Source organism: Notamacropus eugenii, chromosome 5, assembly GCF_028372415.1.
Source record: "Notamacropus eugenii isolate mMacEug1 chromosome 5, mMacEug1.pri_v2, whole genome shotgun sequence".
Lineage (NCBI taxonomy): Eukaryota > Metazoa > Chordata > Mammalia > Diprotodontia > Macropodidae > Notamacropus > Notamacropus eugenii.
Genome location: NC_092876.1, coordinates 452,789,514 through 452,817,511, shown reverse-complemented (window position 1 = coordinate 452,817,511; position 27,998 = coordinate 452,789,514). Strand labels below are relative to the sequence as shown.

Sequence of the window (27,998 nt, the reverse complement as noted above, 5' to 3'; positions counted from 1 at the left end):
ATTTTCAAATAAAATTTGCCAGTTATCCAAACAGTATCATAACGACTTTGTTTATTGCTCTTCTCATTTCCCTTTTCTTTATTCTTTCTGTCTTTTCTATCCCCCTTTCTTCATGCCTTCTTCATTTTTTGTGCACTTATTTTCATTGCTGATTGAATAGAATAGCAGAGGTTTTATACAGGGGCTCAAAATCTGCTCCCATATCTCTTTTTATAATAAACAATAGCTGGTCCCTGACTCCCTCTTGTCCTTGATGCTATCCCTGCCCTAGTTTCTATGGAAACAGCTGAGCTGAGGAGTGACAGCTGGAGGTTTTCTGAGTAGGTGAGTGGCTTTTCCATTCTGCTTCCTAGTGGCAGTGGCGTCACTTCTCATCATGAGTCAGCTGTTTTTCCAAGTTATCTAGGGAAGGATGTTATGATCAAATTGCTGCTTAGTAAAATATTCTGAGATTGTGAAAAACCTTTTTTGTGACTAGAGTTTCATTCTAATTTTGATTTTAAAAAAAATCCAATTTCTTGTAATAATAGTTAACTATTGGCTTTAGTTTCAAATTAGGATGTTCCAGACTGTGAAGTAACAAGAGGCAGGTGCTCACTTTTGTCTGCATTATTTTTAATTGTCTAATCTTTTTTAATGTGGGCACAAACTTGATTAAGGTGCTATTTAGATTTATTGCTCAAGTACGCTTCATGATTACCCCGAAGCCTCCAGAAAATGTTATGGACTTGGGAAAGATCTAAAAAAGAACATCTGAAATAATCGAGATGAAGGGCTTACTGTATGAAGACAGCTTAGAAGAATAAAATTGTAGCGTGGGTAGATGAAGGCTAAGCAGAGATGGGATTTGAAGTCTACAAAATCATAAAAGATACTGGTAAAGTCAGCAAAGATTTTATTCTCCAAATCTGGTAATAAAAGAATAAAGAGTGACCCTTTGAAGCTCAATCAGTCATTCAATAAACCTTTATTATGTACCTGCTATTTGCCAGGCACTGTGTTATGTTAAGTGGCAAGGATAGAAAGAGAGGCAAAGTATAGTTTCAGCCCTCAAGTGGCTTACTGTCCAAGGAAGCTCATTAAAGAGGTCATGCAGGCTTTAAATCAAAATAAAATTTTGATTTAAAAGCAGTTTTAGATAAATGAATACTAGATCTGTATTGGGTTCTAGGGGGACACAACTATATGTTAGGGTTTTGACCCTCACCTTTAGAGATGTTAAGGAAAATATGTAGAGACAAAGATTGAACTTGAATAGATCATTGCCCTTACCCTTTATTTAATAGGAAAGACCATTTGCATATAGTAGCCACTCAAATATTTTTGAGTGATTAAAAGCTACATTGGTATGTTGTTGCTAAACTCTGGCAGAAAGCATATCATTACTGAGCAATAAATAGTGTTAGCATATACAAGTTTGACAAATTATTCTTATGGTAATTGTTTGCTAATTTGTTTATATCTTTTAACACTATATTATTGTGATGATCTTATTGTTAAAAAAAAAGTCAACAGATGAAGGATGCAGTCTTATTTTTGGAGAATACAAAGAAAATATGTACCACCTGCCTTCTTAGCCAAAATGTTTTTGCAGTTTTAGGAGGATAAGTTGTGCCTACTCCAGCCTGTTTATATATGTTGAATTGTGTTAGACTTACTTCTTATTCTTAAACAAATTGTATTTATATACTTCTAGAGCAGAGATTAAAATTCGGATTAAACAATAAGGGAAGAATTGCCTTAGGCTTAGTGTACAGCAAGTTTAGTGGTTTATCTCTTGATAAACCAAAGAATAGTTTGTGGAAAGGCCTGTTTTATTTTTCTTCACCTCATTATTAAAAAGTTAGTGACAGACTGCTTAAACTTACCATTTTTCCTTATAACCAATTGTGGATCTGTTTTCTGTGAATGTGGCTGGACAGTTTTTGAAGCTATTTCTACATTAATAAATATTCTATTTCTGTGTCATATCTTGGAACAACTAGATCCATATGCTTTATACCCATTATGAGAAATAATGGCTTTTATTACATTAATTCATTTAACAAATATCTAATTGCCTACTGTGTACAAAGTGCTACATGGAACAAAGGAAAGTTTTAATTATGACTTGGTCTTTGCCCTACAAAGGGTTTGTGGGATAGTGGAGAAAGAGAAATATACGAATTATGGTAACTACAAAACAAGATTATGTGGTCTGTTTACCAGAAAATAACAAAAAGATGGCAATGTGCAGTCTGATTTTTTATTGGAAAGGAAGGTTGTCACTGACAGAATCAAACACAGTTTCACAGAGGAGGTGATACTTGAGTTGGGATTTAAAGGACAGGTAGGAATTCAACAGGTAAAAGTGGGGTTGTGGGTGGTGGGCACAGGAAGGAGTATGAGCAAAGAGAGAGATTTGGGTCATGCACAGAATGTTCAGCGGGCAGATAGTCCATTGTTAGTAGAATGTACGGCTTTAAATACATATCACAGTCAGGCCACAAAATCCTTAGGGCCAGCATCATGGTGACAGCTGTAGCCTTTAGATTTTTTTGTCTGACTACAGTTTTAGGATCCTTTCTCTTCTCCTATCTAAACCTTTGTTTCTTCATCTATAAAATGAGAGAGTTGGACCAGATGAAGATCGTAGGTCTTTTTCCAACTCTAAGTCTATAATCCTGTAATTACTTGCATTTTTATAAACTATACAGTTCAAGAAATGTTAACATTTACGAAGTGCTTTTTCTAAAACAGCTCTGTGGTGGCGGTAGTATAAATATTATTTACATATTATAGATGTTATGATGTTGAGAGGTATTAAGTGCCTTGGCCACAAGCAGCTAGAAAGTACCAGAGCCAGAACTCAGACCCTCAAATTCTAATTCTTGAGTAGAGTGGTTTAGCCATTGTAGTAGGCTATGGGGTTAGAATTTTGTCCCATAGGCAGCAGGGAACCACTGAAGATTTTTCTTAGTACACAGTGACATGATTATGAACTCTGCATGATCATTAGTATGGCAATAAAATACGGTATTGGAAGAGGAGGAGAGTTGACAAGGAACTGTTAGGCTATTAGTTGTAATAAGAGCCAGGACTGAGGTGGTGGTAGTGAGGATGGAGAGGAGACAGATGGAAATTTGAGTGCAGAGGTGTAATTGGCAGGACTTGGGAACTGATTATATATATGAGAAGTGGTGAAGATGGATGAGTTCCAAGGGTTTGAATATGGAAACGTGGATAAAAATAGCAGTGCTGCAGACAGAATTAATAAACTCATCACTTCCATGAAGACTTCTCTGGACTTCCCCAGTTGTTGGTACTCTCACTTTCCTCAGTCTTCCTTGTGTTTTACTAATTTTGGGTACAAAGTATTCAACCCCAGATTTCTAATAGTATGTAAGCTCCTTGAGAATAAATTATTTCAGTTTCTATATTCCTAACACCTTAGCACAGTACTTTACGGGTATCAAAAAAATTGCTAAATTAAAGTTCAACAAAGGAGAGTGTTTATGGCCTTGTTTAGGGTGGCAGTGGGGCAGTTAAACAGAGCTGTTGCACATAAGCTGTTGGCAGTGTTGGTCTAGAGCTCAGAAGAAATGTCAGTTCTCAAAAGAGAATTGAAAGTTACTTCTTTTCAGGTGGTAGTTGAAGCAATGTTAGTGAATGTAATTTCCAAATAAGAAATAGGTAAAGAGCAAAAGATCAGAGGCTTCCTTTTTTATGTGTTAGATTGACCTTTTTAAAGCTGGATGATGTACTTCCTAATTCCGGGAAACTAGAATTTGACAAACATTGAATCCATTTTTACCATATTAATGATAGCTATTTTTGTAGTGCGTTAAGCTTTACAAATGGTTTTGCATCTATTTTCTTATTTAATCCTCAAGATAACCAGGCTATTATTATCTCCACTTAATAGATGGAGAAACTGAGGCTGAGCGAGATGGTATGGTATGCCCAGGGCCAGACATGTAGTGATGCGCCTGACTCTAAACCCAGCCCTCTGTAATATCATCCAGCTGTTTCAGTTAGATTAATAAATAGTATTCAGGATTTTATTGCCCCCCGTAATAATCCAGGTCAGTCTTATCTTTCCAGAGTGAAAAACCCAAATTTTTAATCTTTTCTCATGAGAACTTCCCTTTCCCAAAACCATTTTTTTATCATTTCAGTTTTCTTTCTTCTACCATATCAACTCTCTCAAATCCTATATTTTGTGATCTGGTAATGCAAGTGTGGGTCATAAAAATTTGAACAAAATGTTGCAGATTTATTTTTATTTGGTTTCCATTGCCTCTCCTAGTGATCCCCATGATTTTGTTGATTTTTCTTAAGCCTGTAGTAGCATATTTCTTAAACCTGTGGAGTCAAAATGTTGCTTGACTGATGTCTACAGGAATAGCTTTTTTTGGAGATACCATCTGTTGGTCATAAAGGATAACTAAAAGTCCATATCCAAAGCATAGCAGGCTATTTTCCCCTAAAACTATGTACATACTCATTTGCTTCCTTTTTTCTTGACATGGAGATTTTTTAAAAGTCTTCCAGCTTTTTAAATCTATTGATTTGATTCTTTCAGGCCTCTGACTTTGGTGAGTTCACAGGGTACCTAACCCTGTCTTTCAGATTATTTATAAAAAATGTTCAGCTAGGTTTGCCACCAATCCCTAGGAGACCTCACTGTTAACGCTTCTTCCAGAGACATGCCCACTTAACTCTTCCTTGTTTTCCTGTCTTTAAACCAGTTCCCTGTTAAGTGACAGAACAAAACAATCCCATGGTATTTTTTCCCCTAAGCCGTCGGTATGGAAGGAACTTTGTCAAAAATATACTGTAAAGTTCTAAATAACTAACCTCCGGCTGGAAGAGGACTTTAGAGGCCCCTCTAGAGGCACACCAGGGCCCATGAAAGTTAAATGACATCACAAAAATGGGAAATGGCCAAGCCAGTATTCTTTCTGCTATCCTCCTATCCACACTATCCTCCTCCCTTTTTTTTATCTCTTTAAGAATACTTATCAACATAATTTCCTAAATAGAATCCATAGATAATTTATTTTCCTTTGCTTTAAAAAAATTGCTTTTTTTACTTTGTTGTTATGCCTTGGAAGGAAACTTAAAGATCATGGTGAAGTAAATGACTTCCGATTATCTTACGTGTAGTAGTGGTAAGTGGGCAGCTAGGTGGCAGAGTGGATGGAGTACCGAGCCTGGAGTCAGGAATACTCTTCTGACCTCACTTTTTTAGCTGTGTGACCCTGGGCAAGTCACTCAATCCTGTTTGCCTCAGTTTCTTCAACTGTTAAAAGAGCTGGAGAAGGAAATGGCAAACCACTCCAGCAACTTTGCCAAGAAAAACCCAAATGTGGTCCTGCAGGGTTGGACATGTCTGAAAAATGACTGAATTACAGAAAATAATAGTAAGTCATAGAACTAGGATTTGAGCCCACATTATCCAACTTGATACTTGAAGTTTCTGGCCTGTTAAAGTTATTCTCCCATGATCACCCTGGATTCTCAAGGGCTGTGCTAGAATAGTAGAGGCTGTGGTGGTTACTAAAGCCTTTCAGTGTGGGCCTGGTGATGGATTGTGTATGTTTTCTGTTACAGGAACAGTGTTGGTAAGTTTAGAGAGACTTGTCGCCATGGTAGTCACAGGGCAGTGAATTTTTTTTGGCCATAGCAGCTTTCCTGTACTGTATATGACATTTTCAGAAGGGTTATGATTGGAGTCATTGAAGATAATACCCACACCAACGATTTATGGGTTCTTGAAGTACAGGTATTGGTAATTGTGCTATATCCATTTATATGTATTCAGTATAACAACTTAAATTCTCAATTACCTAGTTTGCCTCTTAGAACTGTGTGTTTTGAAAAGATGCCTATTTTCATTCATAGTTAAACTGAGAAAAATCACTTCAGGTATCCAACCAAATCTCTTTATATCTTGATTTTATTTTGTTTCCTGGCTCCTTTTTATTATTTGATGACGCTGTTTTCTTTTTCCTTCTGTAATCTTAATTGGTATTTGTATTCTTGACTTTAATCCCGTATTCTTTGAAATTTTGGAATACTTTTGGAGTAAATCTCTTTCTGGATCCTGTTCTTTTAAATGGAAAGGGTGCAGTAATTACTTTGAAAAAAATTTTAAGCATTATATTGATCAGAAGAAATATTCAAGTGTAGCTCTCCCTTTGAAAAGAATCGTTGCCACTGGCAATCGTTATTTTATCTGTCAGCTGTTAAATTAGAATAGGTTTCTTGGAACAGATTAGTTTCCTAGGAGATTGCATCAGTGTGAATATTCAGAATTCATTTTTTTCAAGCTTTTCTTTTTGGATTTCTTTAATTTCCATGGAAAATTAACCTGATTACTAAAACAATGGTTTTTTTGGGCAGAGGTGGAAGTATGACATTGACTAACCAATTATCTCTTAGCAGTTTGTGTAAACAAAGAGCCAAATTTGTTTTCTTAGTTGCTTGTCCAGTCATCTGTTCATTTAATTTCCGTGCTGGTAATCGGCAGAGCTGGGAGGAGAGACATGACTACCGTTCAGATAACTCCTTCCCATTTTTGTCAGAGGTGACTGATGTTATGAAATACCCTTGTTGGGGGCTAATGCCTTCTGTTTTATCTCTTGCATTGGAAACAGGTTTCTAATCCCGGATAAAAGCATGGCGTCATCAGATGTGGAGGCTTGTACCATAGTCAGGGTTTCCTCCTCTGATGGTTTGCACTAGCAACTTCTGGTGCTTCTGAAGAGGAAAAAAAAAAGAGACCAGAATCATTTCTTAGCTACTGTTCCCTACAAGTAGAATACACACTTCTCCTGGAAATTTGATCAGCACCTGAATCCTTCAAGGTGACATGCCTAGCTCCAGGCATGTTCCAGAGCCACGAGTTCTCCCTTCATCTCATGCTCCAAAGTAATACTCAAACTGTTGGGATACTAGCAGCCATACAGTGTCCTCAGTTAAATTCCCTGAACACCATTCTTAATTCTGGAGTAGAATTACAGGCACATCCTCAGCAGTCTCTCCCCAGCTGTGTCAACCTACTGCTAGTGTACTTCAGCCTGAATAAACAGTGCTTTATCATCATCATCCTCATCTTCTTCCCCCAACAAACATACCTACTCACAACTCTGTAAAGGTTGATCTGATTTTATTTCATTCCTGTTGGTAGTAGTAGGTATATGTCTGCATTAGGGAAGACTTCAGGTATTTATGCTGTGGTGTACCCTAGGAAATTTCTGAATCTGAGGACAAGATCATAGAGTAGATTTTAACCACCATTGAATTCCATTTTACAGCGCGACTGCTGTGACCACATCAGAAAACTGCCAAGGTTAATTAGGTTTGGACTGGAGGTGCTCGGTAATTGCTATATGAAGTATATTGCTAGTTTCTAAACTAATGCTAACATCCTTAGGAAAATATTATACTATTTTCTGTTGTTTAAAGTGTTAGGTTAGTTTTTCCAAATCTGAGTCATATATTTCATTTTCTTTCTGAGTGGTTCTCTTGTTTCAAACTTGATTCTTGATGGTTTGTAGATGTGTAGCTATCAGTAGACATGGCCATTATTCTCAAATAGAATGACTTATAAATTTTATCCTATTTTGTTCAAATAATACTTTAAAATATTTTTTATGGTTTCCTAATGGATGGTATTTGTCTTTAGGAGAAACTTGTTAACCTATTTCTTCTCTCCGTGAAGTATAAAGTAGCTTATACTCTGGATATAGGCAATAGCTATAATATTCATTTAATAACTACTTCTGGTGACATTTTTCAAATTGAACAATTCTAAAATTCTTGGATTTCATTTGGAAAACCATTTTATTGTTTTCTGGGCCTTGGTAATTAAAACTTAGGTTTCACAAATAAATATAGAAGAAAAGATGGATTGTTCCATTTCCATTTAAATATCTTCTGCCATTCTCACAAATATATGTATTTTGAGATTTGGGCATGCAGCCACTGTTAGTGCATGTATTGTTAAAATACTGCCTTCCCTCCCCCCCTTTACTGAAACTTTACAAAATTATTAATAACCATATTCTATAGAAAAGGTTGTAATAAATGAAATGACATTCTAAAACAGAATAACTTCATGTATTTTAAATGCCTCTGACCACTTTTTAAAAATATAAAATGCTTGCTGTTTTGTTTTTAATCCAGTTATTCTTTTTATATCTGTCCTCTCAGCCCCATTGAATCCTTCCTTCCTTCTAACAAAGAATATTCTACCTAGCAACTGGGTGTGACAGTCTCTACCTCTCTAGGGAAAGGAGGAAAATGATATTTTTGTATCATTTTTCTAGGATTGTTTATTACAGTTCACTTAAGTTCAACTTTTTTTAGTGTTACAATTTAACATTATTATAATATTACTTTATTCTCTTGCTCTTCTTTAGTCTGTATCACTTCGAGTCTCTTCTTTGAATTTTTAAAATATTAACACACATTTTTATGCCACTTTTTAAAGTCATTTCCCAAATGATTAGTCTCATTTTAGTTGTAATATTTTTGTTACCACCAAGAGTGCAGCTATGAATATTTTGTTGTTTATAATATTGAGCTGCTTGTGACGTTTATACAGTAGTGTTCGATAGACCAAAAGTCAGTTATTTAGTTAGTGACTTTCCTCAGATAATTCCAAATTGCTTTCCAGAATGGTTCAATCAGTTCAAATCTACCAGCAATATATTAGTGTGTCTGTCTTCCTATAGCCCCTTCAACATCATTATTCCTGGTCTTAATTATTTTGACCATTTTTATGGGTCTGAAGTAAAACTCAGTTGTTTTTGTGTTACTTGTGTTTTGTGTTATTTGGGATTTGGAGCAGACTTTCATATGGTTGTTGATAATTTGCATTTTTTCATTTGAAGCCGTTCATAATTACTGGCCACATTTATTGGAGAATGGCACTTGATCTTGCACATTTATATCAGTTCTCTGTATATCTCTCTGTGTCAGCTCTTTATATGACTTTTCCCAGGTATCTAATGCAGAGATTTCCCTCCCCACAACATCTCTTCTAGCAAATTGATTTTGTTCATGCAAAAAGGCTTTTAAATTTTATTTAATCAAAATTGTCTTATTTTCACCTTTTTGATCACTTCTGCCCTTTGTTGAAGAATATACTCCCATAGCCATGGTAGTAAAGCGTACATACCTCTTTTGTTCCCTAATTTCTTTATTATGTCATCTTTTCTTTTTTTAGGACAAATAATTCATTTGGATTATTTTGTGTTGTGTGTGGGTAAAATGCATTCTAAATCTAATTTCTATCAAACCAGTGCATTACTTTCTTCTCCCAAAATTGTCACTTTAAGAACTATATAAAGACATCTTGGTGAATTGATAGAGCACTGGGTTTAGAGCTAAGAAGACCTGATTTTGAATCCCACACCAGACATTTTACTAACTGTGTGATCCTGGACAAATTATGAATTTCTCTCACCCAGTTTCCTCATCTGTAAAATGGGAGTGGAGGGAGGCTGGCTAATAATAGTAATGCCTACTTCACAGGGTTTTTGTAAGGATCAAAATGAGATAAAATATGTTAAAGAACTTTGCACACCTTAAATTCTAGCTATGTGTGTGTGCATATACACATATAAATATATACAGATAGATATAGATATATATGGAGAAGACTGCAGTCAAATACAATTGTTTCCAAAAAGGTATATGTAAGTTGAATTTTTATATTTAAAATGGAAGACATTTATTTAAGGAAATAGTGTCATGAATCTTTTTATAAAAGAAATCATGACATTCTAGTTTATGTTTTGCGAAGCCAAGGTTTTATAGATTTGATTTACGTAAAGGGGGGGCGGGGCAGCTATGCCTGGAAATAAAAACACTTTTTATTAGTATGCCACTTTTGTCTTTTAGTATTATCACAAAACAGACTGGGGCATTTTCTAAAACATTTGACAAAAGTTAATTAAAAAATTAAAAGGATTTGTGGATAGTTTTTAGCAAAGAAGGTTTATGACAGATCTCATTCCATTATCAGCGCTAATAGAAGGATCCTGGGGATTCTGGTAGCATATTTTTCTTTATAGGATACCTGGAAAATGGTATGTAAGTCACATCCCATATCCCCTCTTTTTAACTTCAGAACCGCTTTATGCTCACCTCTGATTGATCTTTAATTCTCAATAGCTTTTGGTACTTCAGTCTTGTTTCTCTGTTAGTTTTGGAACTTAATGGATAAAACTCTTTAATCTGTTGGCATAATACGGTTAAGTGAATCGTTTCATAGCCTAAGATAGATTTGGAAGGAGTATTAGGCGCCATTTAGGTAAAGGATTCCCTGACCCTTTAGCTTTTAGGAAATTTTCCCTGTAACGCCCATTCAGTAGGAAAAGAAATAAATTCTGTAGTTTACCATGCATAAGAAATCAAGATTTTTTTCATAAATAAAACTATATTTGGTATATAGAGGTTTTAGTATCATGAAGTTGTTCAATGTTTATCAAAACACAGTCAAACAAATTAGTAAGACCCTTGATTCTGCTTATTGGCAGCCAGTGGTTTTATTCCAGAAAGTTTTTGAAAAGGATACCTACCTACATGTCATTCATGATCAGTCTGCCATTTGTTTCTTTTTTTGGATTTGAGAACAGGAATAAGAATTCTTATTAGTATAAATAAGTTGCTATAAATGAACTGAAAACTTTATGAGTACATTTAGGAAGAATAGTATGTGCTTATTGGAGGATACCCCAAAATTCTGTAACTTCATTGATTGGAAGTTACTTCAGAGTTTTTTGGGAGATCAATTTAGCTTCCTTTGGCATCTCTATAACTACCCACCTATTCCCACCCTACCCACTCCCCAAAAAACCTTTCTCTAGAACAAATAAGTATAGTGAAACAAAAAATAAATCTACATACTGCCCAGGCACCTCTGCTAAGTATATCACCTTTGTGCCTTTCATCTCAAAACCTCTCCCACAATTGACTTCATTTCCCCCTTTTGTTATCTTTATCAGTTTCAGAAATGTGAGATGAAAATGGAACCTTGTTTTTAGGAATATTGTGTTTTGTGTGAAGTTTCTCACAGGGAAGAGCCTAATCTTCCTAGATCAATTTGTGAGAATTTGTCTTAACAGTACTTTCCTAGGGCAAGTTGATACTTCAAGTTATATAGAACTTTTATTGTCGTTTACTTGAACTAAATTTTCTTTCCCATGCTTTTCCTTTTCCCAGAATTTGTGAGGTTTTTGAGTTTTTGAAAAAGTTCTTTATTGATAACTTGTTTTTGCATAGTTTCTGAAGGTTTTTTTAATTTCTCCAGACAATATAGATAACTTATTCCTGTAATTTTTAAGGCCATGCTTTTATTAATGCAGTATACTTCTGCATTCTGTGGGATAAATTAATTAGGGACTGCAGAAAAGTTGTATTGTTGTTAATGAAGCAATTTATAAAGATCTAGGCAGTTTTCATTTCTTCAGTGACATTAATTGGAGGTTTTTAACCTTGCACAAAGGGATTGGACAGGAGGTGTCAGACATTAAGTCACTAATTTCGAGGACTTGTAAAAAGTTCCAGAATGTCATGTACTAAGTCCTTAAAAGACTATTAGAAGGGTACTCTCCAATTTTTAGAACTTCATGGGACCCAAAAGAGTAGAATGTGAATGTGACAGTGTCACTATGAATTTTTGAAAGTGAGTTAACTGAAAGCATTGAGCTCTAGTTTGAGATGCTTAGCAGCTAATGGAGAATTGGGAATTTGGGAAAATTGGGAAAGTTGAGATTTTGACTGTTACCAATTGTGATTATAAATCCAGATTTGATTTGGTAGAAGTTGTCCTGAAACTAAATTGTAATGTGGTCTCATGTAAATTGAAATGTGTTCTCCTATTAGGATATATGTGTGTAAATCAAATTAATGTAAAATATAGTGGATATTTGGCATTAAAGTGATAAGCTTGAAAATTCATGGATGGAATAATAATATTGGAATAATAAAATGGAATAATTTGGAACTTAATGGATAAAACTCTTTAATCTGTTGGCATAATACGGTTAAGTGAATCGTTTCATAGCCTAAGATAGATTTGGAAGGAGTATTAGGCGCCATTTAGGTAAAGGATTCCCTGACCCTTTAGCTTTTAGGAAATTTTCCCTGTAACGCCCATTCAGTAGGAAAAGAAATAAATTCTGTAGTTTACCTCTGATTCTAGTTAGTGTGTTTTCCACAGATATACTGAGTTAATAATTGAGATTTGTTCCCTTGAAGATAACAAGGTTTGTTTATTTTTTTAATCTATGTAGTTCCTAGTAAATGTATTTACTTACTTAGCAATGTGGAGAAGTACCTTCAGAACTTCAAACTGTATTGTAATTTAGACTTTTAGGATAAGAAGAGATCTAAGCAGCTCATTCCTATTAAAATGATACCTTATTTTTCAGAAAGTAGGACTGCTGGGGTGTTCTGTATAAATGAGACATCCAGAAAACTGAACATTATTTAATATTTTAATTAACCTAAATCTCTCAATTATAATGGTTCTTGATGGAAATCTTTCTAAAGCATGCTAATTTGCCTTAGGATACAGAGTATATTTTATAATTTTTATCCTTTTTTGCAGACTTAAGATCTTATTATTAGGGACAGGAATTATTTGTTAATATAGTAGTAGCTATTGACAGGAATCTTGTTATAGATGGTGTGAAACAGAGGACTTGAATGGGTTCTCATTTTTAGTGTCCATTGACTTCTTAGAATCATTAAAATATTATGTTATTTCTGTGTTGTTAATACAGTGATATTCCACCTTAACCTTCTAGTTAGCATCAAACTATAAATGCTACATTACTTTTGTTGATGTGGTGTGAGTTCTAAGTATATGTGAGTGTGTATTTTGTGAAGGCATAAGCTGCCACATATGAATTCTCTCAATTACAATTAGAAAAATTATACTTCTTTAGAGAGAATACTAGGCAACAGTTTTCCCAAGACTATCCATAGAAGCATAGATGTGACCCAAAAGGGACCTCAGACCCCACCATCATATCCTTTGCCTCATCGATGAGGAGATGGATGCTTTGGGAAACTGAGACTTGCAGAAGGCTGTACTGGTGGTAGTACTTGAACTCTGGTCCCCGGGCAAGAGTCATGATTTCCCCCTCATGTTTGTGTTTTGTGAGAATTTCAGCAGAAGCAGTATTTAATGTAGCATCTGTGACACGCCCTTTGTGATAACGTTGGCATTCTGGATAAAACCCTGCTTCAGTGAGTGGATTGACTTTGGCAGGAACAAAAGATGAGGAAAATATTACCCGATGTTCTTAGATCAAGCCCTTAGTCGTTGTCTGGTGAGAGAGGAGCTTTACTATCCTCAGGTAAGCCTCTGATTTGCAAATACTCTTTCACTGAAGGTATAAAAATTATTTTGGAAAAATTAGGAAAAAAATGACTTTGTCCATCTGTAAGTAGGCTCTGAAAATTCTAGGATAATTATGTTTTTCAGTTGAAAAAAGTTTTCCTTGTAAAGCTACTTTGAAGTACGAGTTCACCAGCAGGGCTAGCAGATAGCTTAGGGCTAATACTAGTTAGCCCTACCCAGGTCTGAGTACTTTTAAGGGTAGTAACCTGAGAGAACTAGAAGGTGTAATTGCTGAGCCACCACTGCATGATCTTTGATTATAGAGTTACAGACTGGAGAGGATAAAGATTGTCTCCATTTTCTTCCCTCCCCCCAAATGAGTCCATAAATGAGAAACTGGTAAAGATAACTGATTCCTGACAAAAATTTGAATGTTATCAGACTCGAAAAGGAAGTAGTGATCATGATTTCATCCATATCAGATCATGCCATACTAATCTGATTTCCTTTTTTGACAGGTTTACCACACATTCTGTAGGTTAGTTAGTTTATGAAAGTTTTAGGAAAGCATTAGCTAGTCTTTCCTGATCTCTTTGTGGACAAAATGTGTGATTTTGTGCAAATGTGGCCTGATGTGCAATTAGGTGGATTCAAAACTGGCTGTATGGCTGTACTCAAAGCATAGTCATGAATGAATGATGCTGACTTGGAGGGAGCTGTCCAGTGGATCGTACTTGGAATAGCTACGTAATTGTTTTTTCAGTCTTTCCATTTATCTTCCACATAACTCTCATTGATATTTGTAAGGATAAGTCTAACTAACTTTACTTCTATGCATCTGGAGCATCATATAGCCTCTAGGAACATAAAAAAACAAATTCCAACATGGAGCAAAATTCCCATTTTTGTCAGTTTGCTGTGCATGTAAGGTCAAAACCTCAGGTTGTTTGGATTTACATTTCTTTTATTAGTGATTTTGAATGTTCTTTTATATGGTTAATAGTTTGAAATTCTTCTCTTGAAATGTATATATCCTTTAACAACTTAACTATTAAGGAATGGCTGTGTGTATGTGAGGGGTGGGGGGGCACCCTTTTTATGTAACTTCTCTTTTTAAATTTTCTGTTTCTTGTTTGGTTAAGAATACATCTTTTACCCATAGCTGTGAAAGCAAATGAACTGCTTCTCTTCCGAGTTTCTATGGTATAATTTTTAATATTAAGTTCATGTGGCCATTTAGAATTTGGTTTAAGCTGTTGATTGAAGCCTAATTTCTGCCAGAATACCTCCAGTTGCCCCAGGAGTTTTATTTATCAAGTAGATTTTTCTTTCCTAAGTAATTTACATTTTCCAGTTTATCAAACATTGATTTCCATTATTTCTGATTTTCCTTTGTCTGGTTTGTTCTTTTGACATATTTTTAAACCAATACAAAATTTTTTGATGACTACTGCTTTATAATATGGTTTGAGGTCTGAAAGTGCTGTTCCCTGCTTCATTTCTACTTCTCATTATTTCCCTTGATATTCCAGACTTTGTTTTTCAAAATGAATTTTATTTTATTGAGTTCTGTAAAGTATCTCTTAAGTAATTTGATTGATATAGCATTAAAGTTATAATAACTTTTGTAGTATTATCATTTTTACTATTTGGGCAGAGGCATAGCCTCTGTTTGACTTTATACTGGTACCCTTCCAGTCTCATTAGTGCATATTTACTTTCCTTCAAATGCTATGCTCTGTCCATATTGGTTCACTTACTGTTTCCAAAATTTAGCATTTCATCTCCTCTCTCCCTTCCTTTGTACAGACTATCCCCCCATTCCTGAAATGCATTCCCTCCTCAACTTTAATTCATTCTGTAGAATCCTTAGCTTCCTTGTAAGTTCAAGTGCCACCTCCTATGGGGTATAAAGTTTTTAGACTGTCTGCAAACGTTAATTTAAGAGTTGATGCTGCTGAGTATGGCATCTTTGTCACTAACCAACAAATTGATAAACTGTTAAAGGAACTAAAATATATCCATTTTGATGTTCTTGCTCTAAACAAATCCAGAAGACCCAGGGAAGTTAGAACTAAATGGAAGGACTTTTCAAATTTTCCTTGGATAGGTGATGAAGCATTACTTTCACCATATGCTCAAAGGCACCAAGAAATATGTTCATGAGGTGCTTGGTTATATCACCAATTGATTTGTTCATGATGAATGTAATAAGAAGATGACAGCAATAATTATAGCTTATACACCAGTATCTGCTATTGGGGGTCGGAGAGGGAGAAAAAATACGTGCAGAACTTGGCAAGATCCTCCAGACCAAGTCACCTCGTGCATGCCCACGTGATGACTTCGTTATGAGGGTGGACTCTATGACATCAACAACTGTGTTAGGAAATGTTTTGGTCTTTCTTAATCCTGAAATTCACGAGGCCTGGGTTTCTCAGACGCTTCAGTGTACCCTCGATAATTTTTTCAAGAAAATTATAATTTCCTGGCCCTGTATATGAGAGGCACTAAATACTGTCATTTAAAAAATGAAATTGGCTATATTTTAACAGAAAGGGAATGACTGGTTACTGACACGGTCATTTCAGAATCAACTGGCAGTGTTTTGTTGGATTGTCAGCTGGCTAGAGAAGAGATAAAAGTTAGAACAGACTAGAGGGGGAAATGAACAGGGAAGGAGCATTGTATAGAAGAATTCTGACTATTCTTATATGCAAGTTGTTGATTCTGAAAAATGGGAGATGTATTAAAATAAGGACAGTAACTGTGATCTCTCTGTTTCTCAGAGAAGCTCAGTTGGTATAAAGTAGTTGCCATAAGAAAGCCAGGAGGGCTTGGAAACGACCTCAGCCAGCCATATAATTTGATATCTTTACTAGAGAGACACATTAGCTTGGTTTGAGGGGCTAGCCCAATTACAAAGCAATTAGGAGGGTAGGACTGCTCTTGTGTGTGACACTGGACAAGTTATTAAGCCCCCTAAGTCTCATTTTTCTCATCTGCAAAATGCCCTAGCTCTAGATCTGTAATCCTGTAGGATCAGTGAATCAATAGAATGATGAGAGATTTTAAAGAGTTTTATCTCACAAAAGAATGGAAAGTAGCAGAGGAGAAAATGAGCCTACCAAAAGCTTTTGTTGTGAGATATAAAGTCATATAATCACCAAAACGTTTATAAACCAAAACTAGATGAAGGACAGGAAATAGGCTTGAAATGAAACAGATTGACAAGCTCTGTGCTTTTGTAGGTTGGGTGGTCCCCCTCACCACATTTGGACCTTAATATAACTCAATAAAGAAACCTAAAGTAAAGCCGCAACCCAACCAAATAACACATAGGAGAAATCTACGAAGATCACATCTTCATAGTCTCACGCAGCTGACTGAAGGTACAAGATCTGTTTGTATTGTTTCCTAGGTTCATAGAATTCCAGAGTTGGGGGCCTAAGAGGTCATCGAGTCTCCCCTGAACACTTTGAGTACCTGGGGGTGCACCTCCAGTTTTTTTTTTTGAAAATATAATTCCAGTTGTTACAAAGTTAATTTAAAAAAAAAAATTATTTCTTTTTAGTTTTCAACATTTACTTACATAAGATTTTGAGTTTTAAATTTCCCCCCCTTGCCTTCCTTCCCCTTCTCCAAGATGGCATGCAATCTGATGCAGGCTCATTCATATTAAACATATTTTCAGATTAGTCATGGTATAAAGAAGAATTAGAAACAATGGGAGGAACCACGAGAAAGAAGAAGTAAAACGACAAAAGAAAAAGAGAGCAAATAGTCTGTTTCCATCTGCATTCAGACTCCCAGGCTCCTGCGTGCGGACACACCGTGAGTCTTCTTTGGGAGCTGCGGTAGTGGTCGTGAATATCGGCTGACTGCACAAGATTGCCTGCGTTGGCAATGGGGTTCTGGGATCTCTCTTGACAGCATATCATTTTGGTGGTCACATCGACCATGCAATGTCATTGTGCGCACATATAACAGTAAAAAGAAAATACTAGTATTAATTGTGGATCATTTAACTAGTGCAAAAGCCAACCTTAAAGGCCCTCTGAGGCATAAGATGGAGACATTCCCTAGAGATATTGGCTCTGTCTTTGTAGAGGTCAAAGAGAAGAGTCTGTGCTCCTGTCGAGGTCTTCTAGGTGCTTTTTGTTAGAAGATGACACTATACTGATTGATCAGGCCGCAGAATACGGTAGGTCTTCTCTCTTCAATGAGAAGAAATTGGCCCATTGGTTCATAAAGAAACGATGTTCCTCAGATTATATATGAAGTTGGATAAATATCCCTTGAATTCTATCATTATATTCATCTTGGGCAGGAACTGAAGAAGAGTAAGCTGAGTCTAGAGTTAGAGAGGAAAACAGGTTGAATTGCATTTGGGAAATTGCTTGGTGTTTCCAGTGATTTTAAGCTGCTTCTTGTTGCAAAAGCTTACATTTTGAGCACCTGTATTCTTCTGCTGTTGCTATGTAGCTGCAAATCATAGAGCACTATTGTCTGCAAGGAATCAGAATTGCAACTGATGCAGAGGGCAGTGGAGAAGCGCATGGTAGGTATATAAATAGGCTACATCCTGTCACTAACAGAGACTTGCATGCCAAAAGGATGTAGAAAACAATCGCCACACATATGACTGGAAAAACAGATGGCTTAGTCTAGTGGCAGGAGCAAGCAGATTGTTCTCAATGGTTTTGCTGATACCTACAAAATATTAAAAGACTGCAGTGGATTTAGGTAAGATCATGGACGAGAATCTCGTAGGATACAAAGGTAGGGATGGATTTGTACTGATGGAAGGAGTTGTAGCACTGGTATTGGAAAGATCTCAGATCAGTTAAAAGTAAGTGGGCAAACGCATCAAATTAGGAAATGATATTTAGCTTTGTTCAATATGCCTCTAAGGCAATGATTTTTTTAAAAATTGAGCAGATTTTCCCTCTGGCATATGTAACTAACTATATAACTATAGCTAACGTATTTGCTTAAATAGTTCCAAAGAGCCATTGATTTCACTGGGGTGAGTTCTTCTTCCAACAACAGAGATCATACATCCTTCATAACTGAGGAAAAACACACGTGCTTTTTATGAATTCCTGTAATCCTAAAGCCAAATTATCACCTAATGGCCAGTCTTCTGGTGAATAGCATTTATGAATTTTGCTAGTGTTTTTCAGAGTATAAATTCTCAATCTCTTCTCCATACATGAAACCTTTCTAGACTATGATTCACTAGGATCTCCTTGAAGACTGATGGTCCCCTTTATACCATGGTGATGCATAAGAATATTTTTTCTCATGTTTTATTTAGATGTTGTACAAGATCAGTCTTTATTTACTTGGTTTATATTAAGTACAACAAGAATTTACCTAAATAAATGTGCTTTTGTCATGGTTTTTGTTAAGACTCTAAAGAATTTTGGTACCATATTATATGATGATATTAATGTTACTTGTACTCTAATAAACTGAATTTTGTTTAACTGTTTAATATTGTAAACAATTTAATTTTCCACAGTATGTTTTATTCAGGCCCTGTTAATAATAGTCAAAAGCAAGTTTTACCAAATGGTTATGAATAAGACTTAGGGAAATAGTTTTGTTTTTCCTCACTTCATTGCTGCATTCTTTCTGTAGAAATGAACAAGTTGTGATGGGTATGTAGTATTAGTGTTAACTATTACAAAAGTAGTTTTTTTGTTACATTTACCATTTTGTGTGTGTGTGTGTGTGTGTGTGTGTGTGTGTGTGTGTAGGCTAGGTATTTTTTTCCATTTTCAGTTTTCCACAGAGCCACATCTTTTCCATTTGTGATTCTCTTATTACCAGTTTCACTGAAACCTACTTTTTACTTGTCCTGTTTTACAATTGTACTTTGTAGTGGATGATGCTGGGAAGATAGAACACGATGTCTCTTCTGAAATCACCATGGACGCTGAATCTGAAATCGACCCGTGTAAAGTAGATGGCACTTGTCCTGAAGTCATCAAAGTTTATATTTTTAAGGCTGATCCCGGAGAAGATGATTTAGGTGAGATGAAATGCTTACCTTATGCTATATATCTTAACCCAACTTCTTAAATCTTGTCTGTCTTTGTATGTTTTTTTCTATGAAATAGTTTCAGTGAAAGGACAGTGCTTTGAACAAAACATTCCAGTGTAATACTATAACTAATTAGATGTGAAATTTGAAAATAAATTGTTTGTTCTCTGATCATTTCCACTAGGTGGTACAGTGGATATTGTGGAGAGCGAACCTGAGAATGATCATGGAGTTGGACTACTTGATCAGAGTAGCAGTATTCGTGTTCCAAGAGAAAAGATGGTTTACATGACTGTCAATGACTCCCAGCAAGAAGATGAAGATCTAAGTAAGTAGGTGGCCTTTTTGTGGGAGAAAATTTTATATAATTTGTAGGACTTTTAAAATTCATTTGATATTTGATAGTAATGGCAACAGTAGTTGTAGAAAAACTTATGTGACTTTAAAAGCTAGAAAATAAAGGTGCCCTATGAAACTTCTTTGTGTGCCTAAGGTTTTACGGAGGGTAGCAGACCTATAAAAAGACCAGGTGATGATTGTCATTTGACTTTTTTTCTTTATGGATGTAGTAACTATTAAAATGAAAAAAAAATGTCATTATCTTTGATTTAGACACATAGACTGATAGAGGAGGAAAGAGACATTAGTTATGGTCACCCTCATACAGTGTTAATACTAGCTAAAGGATCTCTGTAGTCATCCGGTCCAGCTCCTTGAGGTCTGGAGAAGCAAAGTGACTTCACTTCAGGCACAGGACAAGCTGTTGGCGGTGATTGAGAAGTAGAACCTGTGCCTTCAGATTTTCATTCCAGTGCTTATTCTTGTCCCATATTTAGCCTGCCTTGCTATAGATATTTAGAGATCTGCCTATGGAAAAATGTTATTAATACATGTGTCTTTATTTTTTAGACGTTGCAGAAATTGCTGATGAAGTTTATATGGAAGTGATTGTTGGTGAGGAAGATGCAGCAGTGGCCCATGAACAACAAATTGATGACACTGAAATAAAAACTTTCATGCCAATAGCGTGGGCAGCGGCCTATGGTAAGTCACAGGAAAACTTTTCAAGTCTTGGGAACAACAAAAAGCTGGTGCTTTTTCTAAAACATCTGCACATTCAAAGAATCCTCTTTGTGGTGTAAGTCCCAGAAAGCTAAAATACCAGTGCCTATAAAGGTTGTTTAATTTCAGCAAGAATAGAGGAAGATTATAAAGTCTACTTTTTGTCTCTATTTTTAACAGGAATTTCCTTCATGTCTATATTACGTAGAAGGAAGTACTGCAAGAAGTACACAGACTTCCAAGCTGAAAATTTCCATCTTGATAATATCTGCCCCGTGGCTTTACAATTTTGGGAGACAACAAGGGATTCCATGGGGCAAAATGCTGTAATGTGTTTTTTTAAATTGACAACTAGGAGTTTCCTAGACCCCCATCACCAAAAAAAATTTTTTTCTAAAACTCATTGCTTAGGATGGGGAATTTCTGTCATTCATGAGGATCATGGCTGTTTTTGCAATGTTGTTATTAATAAAGAATCCATAATGCAAATAGTCTTCAAAGTGATAATACTGTATAATTTTGTTTTTAATGCGCATTGTTAGGTAATAATACTGATGGAATTGAAAACCGGAATGGCACTGCAAGTGCCCTCTTGCACATAGATGAGTCTGCTGGACTTGGCAGACTGGCAAAACAAAAACCAAAGAAGAGGAGAAGACCTGATTCCAGGCAGTACCAAACAGGTGAGGAGTTAGCATCATTAGTGCAGTGTTCACTCTCTGGGGATTTGACAGTCATGCCTTGGGTGAAAGGAAGGGTGTGATGTAGAACTTAGTACTATGTTGCGATACTTTTTAAGCTGGGGTGCCACAAGGCCTGTTAAATTTGAAAATGCAAGATAACTTCAAGATGTGGAGAGAAATGAGGATTATTAACTTGACTGATTCTAATTCAGATGAAAACTTTTCCCCCATCCCCACCATGATACCACTATTTTTAAGAAACTTATTGATAATTTTTTTGTTTTTATATCATGTATATTTCTGGTCACATATCTAGCAGGCATATCCTTTATAGTAGAGGTTTCTTTTTTTTTTTAAGTGAAGGGGGAACACAGTGTAGTAAAACTGTGCCACCCATAGTTCCACAGTTCTATAAAGAGGGATGGGGAGAGCTGCATTTTCTCTTCTCTTCTGGGCCAAGTTTATAACATAGTCTATTTAAAAGAAAAAACGAGAAGCCACGTTGTGACAGTCTTTTAAGTATCGTAGTGACATTCAGTATAATTTCTTTACAGAAATATTTTGTCTTTATTTCAGCTCTATGTTAAGTCCAGTTTAAGTGACATTTTTGTGGGAAAAGAGTATGTTATTTTTTTCTTTTGTGATTTGATCTGATATTGTAGATCTCAGCATTAAGATAGCTTCGTTTGCTATTTTGAGCTGATGACATTTATCTTTGGGAGATAGTAGGGCAATATTTGGTGAAGTAGTATGGAATAATACTCAGTGGAAGAAAGGATGGTGTGCATGGATACAGACATGACTCTTCTGATGAGGACGTCTGAGTGTTGAAGAGTTGTAGAAAAGATATATTAAATGTAATTTACATTTACTTGTCTAATAATCTGTAGAACATATAATTTAAATGCTCTCAAAGAAATCTTTGTTTTGGTGTTCATCATATTTTCTTTTCTTTTTTCTTCCTCCTTAGCAATAATTATTGGCCCTGATGGTCATCCGTTGACTGTCTATCCTTGCATGATTTGTGGAAAGAAGTTTAAATCTAGAGGATTCTTGAAGAGGCATATGAAAAACCATCCAGAGCACCTTACCAAGAAAAAATATCGATGCACAGACTGTGATTACACTACTAATAAAAAAATTAGTTTACACAACCACCTGGAGAGCCACAAGCTGACCAACAAAACCGAAAAGGCGATTGAATGCGACGAATGTGGGAAGCATTTCTCTCATGCCGGAGCTTTGTTTACTCACAAAATGGTGCATAAGGAAAAGGGAGCCAACAAAATGCACAAGTGTAAATTTTGCGATTATGAGACAGCTGAACAAGGGTTATTGAACCGTCATCTTCTGGCTGTCCACAGCAAGAACTTCCCTCATATTTGTGTGGAATGTGGCAAAGGTTTCCGTCACCCGTCAGAGCTCAAGAAACACATGCGTATCCATACTGGTGAGAAGCCATACCAGTGCCAGTACTGCGAATATAGGTCTGCTGACTCTTCTAACTTGAAAACTCATGTAAAGACTAAACATAGTAAAGAGATGCCATTCAAGTGTGAGATTTGTCTTCTGACTTTCTCAGATACCAAAGAAGTGCAGCAGCATGCTCTTATCCACCAAGAAAGCAAAACACATCAGTGTTTGCATTGTGACCACAAGAGCTCGAACTCAAGTGATTTGAAACGACACATAATTTCAGTTCACACAAAGGACTACCCCCACAAGTGTGACATGTGTGATAAAGGCTTCCATCGGCCTTCAGAACTCAAGAAACATGTGGCTGCCCACAAGGGTAAAAAAATGCACCAGTGTAGACATTGTGACTTTAAGATTGCAGACCCATTCGTGCTCAGTCGCCACATTCTCTCTGTTCACACAAAGGATCTTCCGTTTAGGTGTAAGAGATGTAGGAAGGGGTTCAGGCAGCAAAATGAGCTCAAAAAACATATGAAGACGCATAGCGGCAGGAAGGTTTACCAGTGTGAGTACTGCGAGTATAGCACTACAGATGCCTCAGGCTTTAAGCGGCATGTTATTTCCATTCATACAAAAGACTATCCCCATCGGTGTGAGTACTGCAAGAAAGGGTTTCGAAGACCCTCAGAAAAGAACCAGCACATCATGCGACATCATAAAGATGTTGGACTGCCATAAAAATTATTTCACTGACTTCTGTAGAGTGGAACTGTAAAGAATATTGGCCTTGAGACAGTCAATTCATTTTAAAGCCAATCAGTTGTGATTACAAAAAAATACTGTGCATTGATTTATGCTGTATACAAATAGGATTATTGCTTCTAGTTGGTTTTGTTTTTTTTTTTTTTTTTACATTTTGTTCAATAGCGTGTTCTGGATTCTCTTCAGTTTGTTTAATAAATGAGGAAAAGATGGCAACAATAAAGTTGCATTTAATAAAGTAATCCCTGCCTCTATACTGAATCTTTCAATCCTAGCAGTTTTTATATTTATTTAAATATTTACCTGGCTTACCTTGTTGGTACTCACCTAATACCATTTAACTAAAGATAATTTAAGATTGGTAACTCGCAAAATGTTCATGTTGACTCATTTGTGTCACAGATTTTAAAGGTAATTTGCATTTTCTCATGATGAAATTGTCATAGACACATCTAATATATATATATACATATATAAATATATATGGGAGATTTTATTGTCAGATCTAGCTGTCATAATACAGAACTCATTTACTTGTCTTGTTTACTCTCTTAAGATCACGTGACAACAGAACTTTACATTTAAGCTTTTAAGTCTGTAACATTACTGAATGAAAAAGCTGCGGTTGTTTTTAAACTTTCATTTCTAGCAGAACAATTGTTTGGGGCTCTTTTGGAGCATTTACATCTTTTGTCAGCACAACAAACTTTTAAAAAGACATACTGAGGATTTTTGCTCATTACTATTATGTCTGCTACTCCACCTGTGCTTGTTTTGTCTTGGAATGGTTGTGTACTTCAAATGAAACAGTACTGAGAGACTTTTGGAATTTGAGAGAGATCATTCCTATGGCTCATAGAATAGTCTGCAACTACCTGTAAGTGTACCCCAAAGTTTATGTATGCGTATATCTCTGTGTATTATTTATTTTACACGTTTATACACACACATCCTTAGACAATGGCTGTTTAAAATTTCTCACTAAAAAGTACTTAATTCACTTTAATTTGTGAAAAATCCAGGGATGTACTTGATAGACCATTTTGTAAAACATACTATTTAGAGAAGAGACCTCAGGTAAAGGAGTAGAAAGAAAATACATACAGTAGTATTTTTGAAAGAATAAAGGTATTTTCATTAAAATATCTTTAATAATTGTGAAATAGAAATGATACATTTCTAAATAGAATGTTTTCATGATATTTCAGCTTCATATTATTCCAGAAAAGTCATTATTATCCATACATGACTAAATTCAGTTCTGTGATATAAGCAGCTTGAGAGAACACTATGTATCTGTCTCACCAAGCTGAGAGTATGAAGAGTAGGCAGGAGGAGCTATAGATCTCTATAAGTGATTACTATACAAATGTAGCAAGTTCAAGTTATTGTACCTTAAACAACCGCAGTGGGTGAAAGTGTAAATGGTTCAACACCTTAGTCAGCACAGATTTGGAGATTACAGCATTTTTAAGTATACAGAAAGAGAAACTAAGGCCTTGTATCGATTAGCAAGCCTTTCGTTGTTTTGTCTTTCCTCGCCACTGAAGTTTTTAAACCAGTCTAAATCAATCTAAGTAAGCAAGGATAGAATAGATAGTAGATTCCAGACATTTTTATCCTAAATTTGCTTGAAATTAATATGGATTTTTGAGGTGGGGGAGGGAAATACATAAAAGTACCCAGAAATGGCTACTGCCATTTATTTTAATTCCCTTCTGTTTCTGGCATTTTCTTGGAAGTTTCAAATGCCTCTTCCCATTGCTTTGCCTGCTACACTCTTAAGTCGGATACCAGTGCTGCCTGTTACTGTCATACTGCTCTGTCCTGTCTTTGCTTTCTGATTTTCACCTTTTATCATCCTTCCTCTTAGCCCCAGTATTTGGATTCAGAATTGTGTAGAATACTACATTTTTCAAAGTATTTGACAAATCCCCAGGATGTTAGATATGTTTACTTGTAAGTTACGTGCTTCAGGCTGCTATGAAGTTGGACTGATGGTAATCAAAGCTAAGATATGTTTTCTGGTACTTTAATGTCCTTCATAATACATTGCCCCACATAATACATTTCATTGGTTACATATGGTTGTGCAGTCCATTGATGTCTAGTATTGTCCTTGAAAACTAAATGTTAATATTTTCATTACAATCTTTTTTTAAAGTTTCCCCTGTTAATCTTGACTTTCTTTTAAACATTATAAAAGAACTGAAAGAACATGCTGTAAAAATGAAATTAGTATAAAAGTAGCCATTTTAACTATATTTTTTTAAATAAACTGAAAGATAAAGAACACAACACTTTACACACTTTGTATTTCTCTTACATAGTCTGGAATCATACACAATTTTTTTTTTAAAGCACAATATTGAAACCTTTAAAAGGTAATTAAGGGTTTGGTCAAGTGGATTTTGTAAAATGTATTCGTCTGTATAAAGAGAAAATGAAATTGTAGTTATTGTTATGTACTGACATTAGTTACAGGATAGTTTTAATTCTTAAAACAATTTGCTTAGCAAATGCTATAAAATGGATGTTTCAGTTAATGTTTTAAAGAGGTACAGATTTTTACAAGGACATAATATAAGTTATTGTTCTGTAGAAATATCCTATTAAATATTGTATGTCCCTCCCTCTGTACACTTTGTAAAAAAGTAAAATACATAAAAAGAAAATCATATAGGGAAGTGTGACATTATTGTAATTGTGTACTTGAGAATAACGTGCAAAAATAAAAATCAGAATATTTTCCTGTTAATGAATGTTTAGTCTATTTGATACCAGTACTAAGTTAATGCTTTTTCTTAAGAAAAATGTACAGATTTTGTAAACCTAATAAACAAAATACAGTGGATTATTTTCATTTCCCCATTTCTTAACTCATTTTGTGCAGTACTGGAATGCAAAATGTCATTGCTTTGAATTTTTGACACAAATGCAAATACTGAGAATCCCTGAGTTCTGTGATTTTGCAAGTTACATTTTATAAAATTTGAGGTAATTGGTGAGATCTTTAATGAGTATGTCCTTGAAATTCATTTGTGAGTCTTTTTGTTTCATTAGCAGCCATTGAGAGGAAAAGATAAAGAGAAGAAAAATATCGTATAGACCTAGTGCCACAGTGTCCATAAAGCTGTGTTCAAGAGCATTTAGAATCTTTTTTTTTTTTTTTTGGTCATAAATTCACAACATATTGAATCAGTGTCTAATTTCATGAGCCTTCATTACGTCCATGGCTGAAAAACATTCCACAACATGTTTTTCACTCTTTCAAATGACTAGTCTAAATAGAGGACTAACTGGTCATTGTCCAGTTTGAAGCAGGAGTCCCAATAGCAACCTTGATGGGATAGGCTTAAGGTGACAGAATTAGTCAATGACTAGTTTAGTAAATAAATGTAGTCATTTTTTGATATAAAGTAGTCATTGAATCTTGTTTATCTGACCCATTATCTGTCTGATGATGGAGAAAATAATTCTTCAGGTAAAAAACCTGTTTTATAATCGAAACTACCATCTGAAACAGTTAAATGGAACAAAATATAGTCATTGTTAACTTATTTGAAGTTGTGAATCAAATATAAAAACCATAGCAATCCAGGATTCAGCTAATTGATTTTAATAAGGCAGCTGACAAATGGATCTAGCCATCTCTTGAGTCTGTACGTTGTCTATTTCTCTCTTTGTCCTTTGGGTATCATTAACAGCTGTTATTTTCCCCCTTAATTTTGAAAGGAAAAGCAACATTAGAGCACTGGTAGAAAATTAGGATCACTAGCCTGACATTTCATTGTGTGGGATCTAGAAGGGAAAGTATTGCAAAACATTAGAATGAGGAAGTAGAGGTGAAACATACATACCTTGCCAAGTTTAAACCACATGCTTACCCTGTATGATTTGAATGGTAAAAGTCCAATAAGATGTCCATCAAAAGTTTATCATCTCTTTCATTTCATAAATTTTACCTACCCCCCCTCCCCCCCCAATATGTTACATTCCTTAAAGGTCAACTAAGTAAAAGAGACAAAGCTTTTGTGTTTTATTTTTTTACTGCCATAGGGGTACTTAAATAAGACATGCTTTCCACCTCTTGGAATTGTTTAGGTAAAGTCAAGGTAAAGGTTGCCCTTTTGGTTTATGTTACTTTGTGTTCCATCATGTATATATCGTCTGTTTTGTTTATAAAGTCATTCTTGAATTTGTTACATATTGTTCTTGTTCTTTTGACAGCTTTGCTATTGTTTGTAAATAAATTCCTATTTTGTTTTAAGCTATTCTAGTAGAGTGTTGGCTGTGGGTAAAGACGTATTTGTGTCTGATCAAACAAAGTGAAGTAATTTGGTTCTTAACTCCAAAGCTGAGAGGGTAAGGGTTCCATTCCTAACTTGGTAAAAATGAACCATTTTAATAATCCAGTAAGTATTGTGTGACAGCACTAAGACATCTTTTGTACTTTGCATATACAACATAGAATTTTAGTTTCCACAACATGCCCACGAAGTGTAGGTGTATAGCAAATTACTTAATTTTTTAATTTGAGGGCAGATCTCCAAAATTATAGAATCCTCTCAATGACCTTTCCTATCCACTTAGCCTCCTAGTTTTTCCTATGTATCAGGTAGACAAATTGAGATGGGAGATGAACCTTGTCAAATACAGGCCTTTACATTGTGATGAC

At 35.4% G+C, this 27,998-nt stretch overlaps 1 protein-coding gene across 6 annotated transcripts in view; it reads left to right on the top strand.

The window, feature by feature from the left end:
* ZFX (zinc finger protein X-linked) overlaps positions 1-27,590 on the top strand; it is a 113,601-nt gene extending 86,011 nt beyond the window's left edge. For all 6 annotated transcript variants that reach the window (XM_072615245.1, XM_072615247.1, XM_072615249.1 and 3 more), the window contains 5 exons: positions 19,236-19,385; positions 19,582-19,725; positions 20,307-20,441; positions 21,002-21,142; positions 22,113-27,590. In XM_072615245.1, the coding sequence (XP_072471346.1) occupies positions 19,236-19,385; positions 19,582-19,725; positions 20,307-20,441; positions 21,002-21,142; positions 22,113-23,296 (1,754 nt within the window). In that variant the 3' untranslated portion in view covers positions 23,297-27,590. The remainder of the gene's footprint in view (positions 1-19,235; positions 19,386-19,581; positions 19,726-20,306; positions 20,442-21,001; positions 21,143-22,112) is intronic.
* The last annotated feature ends 408 nt before the right edge of the window (positions 27,591-27,998 follow it).